Raw genomic sequence first — 4,461 nt, forward strand, 5'->3', positions numbered from 1 at the left:
AGACGGGTGGATCACGAGGTCAGGAGATCGAGACCATCCTGGCTAACACGGTGAAACCCCGTCTCTACTAAAAATAAAAAAAAACTAGCCGGGCGTGGTGGCAGATGCCTGTAGTACCAGCTACTCGGGAGGCTGAGGCAGGAGAATGGTGTGAACCCGGGAGGCAGAGTTTGCAGTGAGCTGAGATCGCGCCACTGCACTCCAGCCTGGGTGATAGGGTGAGACTCTGTCTCAAAAAAAAAAAGATGGCTACATACAGAAATATTTATAGTAAGTTTATATACATAGGTTAGTACACACACACACATTTTCTTGCTCTGAGATGGCCTCGAAGCAACAACAGCCCAGTAACAGCAAGCACACCTAGTGTTTAGGTCTTAGTTTCTAATATCATTCCCCAATAAAAGGAATCACTGCTCCTTGGACAAATGCCTAATTCTAGGAGTAGGGCACAAAATATACACGAAGTGCCAGGAGCATCTTATAGTGCCAGAAAATATGAAAGTGTTAAAACCCAAACAAACAAAAAAACCACACACTGATGGATATATATAAATGGGACCAGGAAGACAAGTAAAACAGCTTCCAATGGCCAAAGCTGGAATAATCTGAACAAAAGAAAATTATATTCCATTATAACCCAAAGTATCAAATATCTATGAGCCCACATTGAGATAAATGACTAAATAAGTAAAAATAAATGTAAACTGTATCTTAATAAAGCTGCTAAAAAAACATGTGCCATGACCCAGCCATTCTAAGTATTTAGCCAAGATAAATGAAAGCGTATGTCCATACTCAGACCCACAGAGCCAAAATTTTGAAATGAGACAAATATTTATCAACAGGTGAATGGATAAACAAGTTGTGGTATAGCCATACAATGGAACACTACTCAGATACAAGAAGAAATTAACCACTGATACACAACATAAATGAATCTCAAAGTAATTATACTGAGTGAAAAAAGCCAGACAAAAAAAGAAAACATTCTGTATAATTCCACTTATACAGAACTCTAGAAAATGCAAACTATCCATAGTGACAAAAGCAGAAAAGTAGTTGCCTGGTGGGAAGTGGAAATGGGGAAGAAGGGAGAGATTACAATGAAGCACTAAATGTTATAACCAGAAATTTTATCTTACCTGGACACAGGAAGTAATTCATAAATGTCTGCTGAGTAAAGGTGACTCCCAGGTACTCTGTAAACGTTCGCTGAATAAAGGCATGCGAGGCTTTCCCAAAAATATCTTTATAGCCTTATCTCTCTCTATTGCCTTTCTTATACCCTACCAAATCAAAGGCAATTATTCCCCCAAACAAATTATGCACTTTATGCTTTTTTTTTTTTAAGATGGAGTCTCACTCTGTTGCCCAGGCTGGAGTACAGTGGCACAATCTTGGCTCACCACAACCTCCGCCTCCCAGGTTCAAGCGATTCTCCTACCTCAGATTCCCGAGTAACTGGGACTACAGGCACCCGCCACCATGCCCAGCTAATTTTTATATTTTTAGTAGAGACAGGGTTTCAACATGTTGGCCAGGCTGGTCTCGAACTCCTGATCTCATGATCCACCTGCCTCGGCTTCCCAAAGTGCTACGATTACAGGCGTGGGCCTCTGTGCCCAGTCACTCTATGCTTTTATGAATAATCTTTGACATTTAAAAATGCAACTCAATCTATCTCAAATACCGCATCATTAATCCTGATTCCTCTAATCCACCCCAGAAAAAATTGTGTTTACACTGTGTTTCGTTTACCACTACTACAGCACGTAACACATTCTATTTCCAATTATGGCAATTTACATAAATGCCATTATTAATCCATCTAGAGCAGTTTTATCCAAGAATGTTGCAATGATGAAAATGTTCTCTATCAATGCTATCCAATGCAGCAGCCACTAGCCACATGTAGCTACTGAGTACTTGAGATATGTCTAGTATAAAACTGAAGAACTTGGTTTTAATTTAATTTTAATTGATTTAAATTTAAAAGCCACATAGGCTAGAAGCTACCATGTTAGACAGTTCATATCCATATTCTAAGTTCCTTAAAAGCAACATATATGGACTCTCAATTCCCCTTGGCATTTACCATGATGCCCTGCACATAGTAATCATTTAGTAAATATGTGTGCTTGGGTATCTATTCAAAAACCTCCAGCAAAACAAAATGTAAACAAACTTTTTAAATCAGAAAATTAATATTTAATATCTGAGAAGGAAGAAGGATCTAGTCCCAATAGTTGTAGTAATGAAAGACTTACCAAAACATCTTTTACATACTAAATCGAGTATTTCCCGAAATCGGTTTGTCATTGGTGGTAGAGGTTTTAGATCAATTTTCCTAAAATCCTCTGGGCAATCATTCTTTGAATGGCCATCTTTTTTGCAGATGCTGCATACTATCGTTGGTGGCTACACAACGATAAAAAGAAATCTAATTTAATAAACTTTTGAGGGACTTCATCACTTATAAAGTAAATTCAAAAAGAATCTTTTATGTAACTCAGTTTTGATAACCTGTGCTTCCAGGAGGTAATTTTTAAAAAAAACATGTTAAAACGCAGTATTAGCTACAAAAAACTTTTCTGAGTCAAGCACTTTTTCTTCCCCAGTAAAATTATATCAAGGATTAAATTTACCTGAAAATGAAAGATACAGAAAATGCCAGGAGATGCAGAAGGTATGAGTTCATTCAAACAGCTCCCAAAGGAAAATATATGCATTATATTTTAAACTTACTGAGATCTAACAAAACAGGTTATAAAGAAATTTTAAGGTGCACCTTTCATTTCACTCCAAACATTTTCTATTTTCTGAATCAATCACAGAACCCCCACTTAGTTGGTTCAATTTATTACATTAGTTGCTCAAGAGACCAAACCACAGACTGAACACTAAAAATAAATTAGCTTCATACGAAGAGTAACTTATTCAACAGCCACACAAAATGAACTCCAAACCCTCATAACCATTTTAAATGGATTTCAGTGGACACCAAACAAGTGGTTAAAACACAAAAATTTATGCCAACTCGATGAAACAAACACATATGTTTAAGAAACACAAATACTCTTTTCTTCATTGTAATATGCCTAGATCCTAAAGTGTCCTTCTCCAGTGTTAGCCTGGACATAAATTCTGATACAAATTATATAAGGAAATCTCCTTCTGTAAGAATGACACACTGTGGGCTAATTAACAGTACTACAAGAATCTCTACCAGCTTTTCAAAGTTTTTTCTTTAAAAAATGACATATTTAGGCAGGAAACTTTAAATAGTAAAAATGAAAACTGGAGAAACAGTACTTACCCTAAGTTTCCAGGAAAAAAAGTATAAAGGATAAGACATGTCAACTGAAGTTATATAATTAAGCTTTCTAAAAACCTGCAATTTATTTGATGCTTTCAATAGTCCATGTGCCCTAAATACTGCAACCGAGATAAAATGCAACAGATGTATATTTATATAGAATGAAGAAATACTACTTATCAGGAGGGGGAAATGGGGAGGTGCTGGTCAAAGGGTACAAAGTTTCATTTATGCAAAATAAATAAGTTCTGGAGATCTGCACAAAGTAGGGCCTAAGATTAATAATACTGTATTATATTCTTAAATTTGCTAATAAGGTATCTCTTAAGTTCTCTAACTACAAAAGGAAAAAAAGAGGAGGGTACTTCTGGAGCTGATGGATGGAGAGGTTTTCTGTGGCAATGACAGTGATAATAATATATATATACTTAAGTTCAAACACATCCAGTTGTAGACATTAAATATCTATAGCTTTTTAAATGCTAGTCATACCTTAAAAAAGCAGATTTTTAAAAAATAGGCAATACTATTTAATAATTAGGTTAAACATCTTCAAGCTTGACAATAATTACTGATGAAACAATAGGCCTGGATAAGGCTAGATGACTTTCCTTTTTTTTTTTTAATATTCTACTTGGCTTATGTATGATCTGTATAATCATTTTTTCACATGGATAATGATAATGACATTTCAATTCTGTGCAATGCACTGGAAGTAATGTGACTCGGTTAAAACTTTGTTTTATTTGCAAAGCAGTTATCGCTTACTTCCTGTTCAATAGGTTTTTTCCTATGATTTTAAATGATTTCCTTTATGAGTTAAAGTTCAGACTATCTGGCCAGTTGGAGTAGCTAACATCTATAATCCCAGGACTTTGGGAGGCCAAGGCAGGCGGACCGCTTTAGCTCACGAGTTCAAGAATAGCCTGGGCAGGCCGGGCGCGGTGGCTCAAGCCTGTAATCCCAGCACTTTGGGAGGCCGAGACGGGCGGATCACCAGGTCAGGAGATGGAGACCATCCTGGCTAACACGGTGAAACCCCGTCTCTACTAAAAATACAAAAAAACTAGCCGGGCGGCCGGGCGCGGTGGCTCAAGCCTGTAATCCCAGCACTTTGGGAGGCCGAGACGGGCGGATCACGA

At 37.1% G+C, this 4,461-nt stretch overlaps 1 protein-coding gene across 3 annotated transcripts in view; it reads right to left on the reverse strand.

Moving 5' to 3' along the window:
- Nucleotides 1-4,461, reverse strand: part of ZCCHC11 (zinc finger, CCHC domain containing 11) — a 110,719-nt gene that overhangs the window by 48,860 nt on the left and 57,398 nt on the right. For all 3 annotated transcript variants that reach the window (XM_011926279.1, XM_011926281.1, XM_011926280.1), the window contains exon 13: nucleotides 2,271-2,421. In XM_011926279.1, coding sequence (XP_011781669.1) covers nucleotides 2,271-2,421 — 151 coding nt within the window. The remainder of the gene's footprint in view (nucleotides 1-2,270; nucleotides 2,422-4,461) is intronic.

The sequence above is a fragment of the Colobus angolensis genome, unplaced genomic scaffold, assembly GCF_000951035.1.
Source record: "Colobus angolensis palliatus isolate OR3802 unplaced genomic scaffold, Cang.pa_1.0 Scaffold68, whole genome shotgun sequence".
NCBI classification, from domain to species: Eukaryota; Metazoa; Chordata; class Mammalia; order Primates; family Cercopithecidae; genus Colobus; species Colobus angolensis.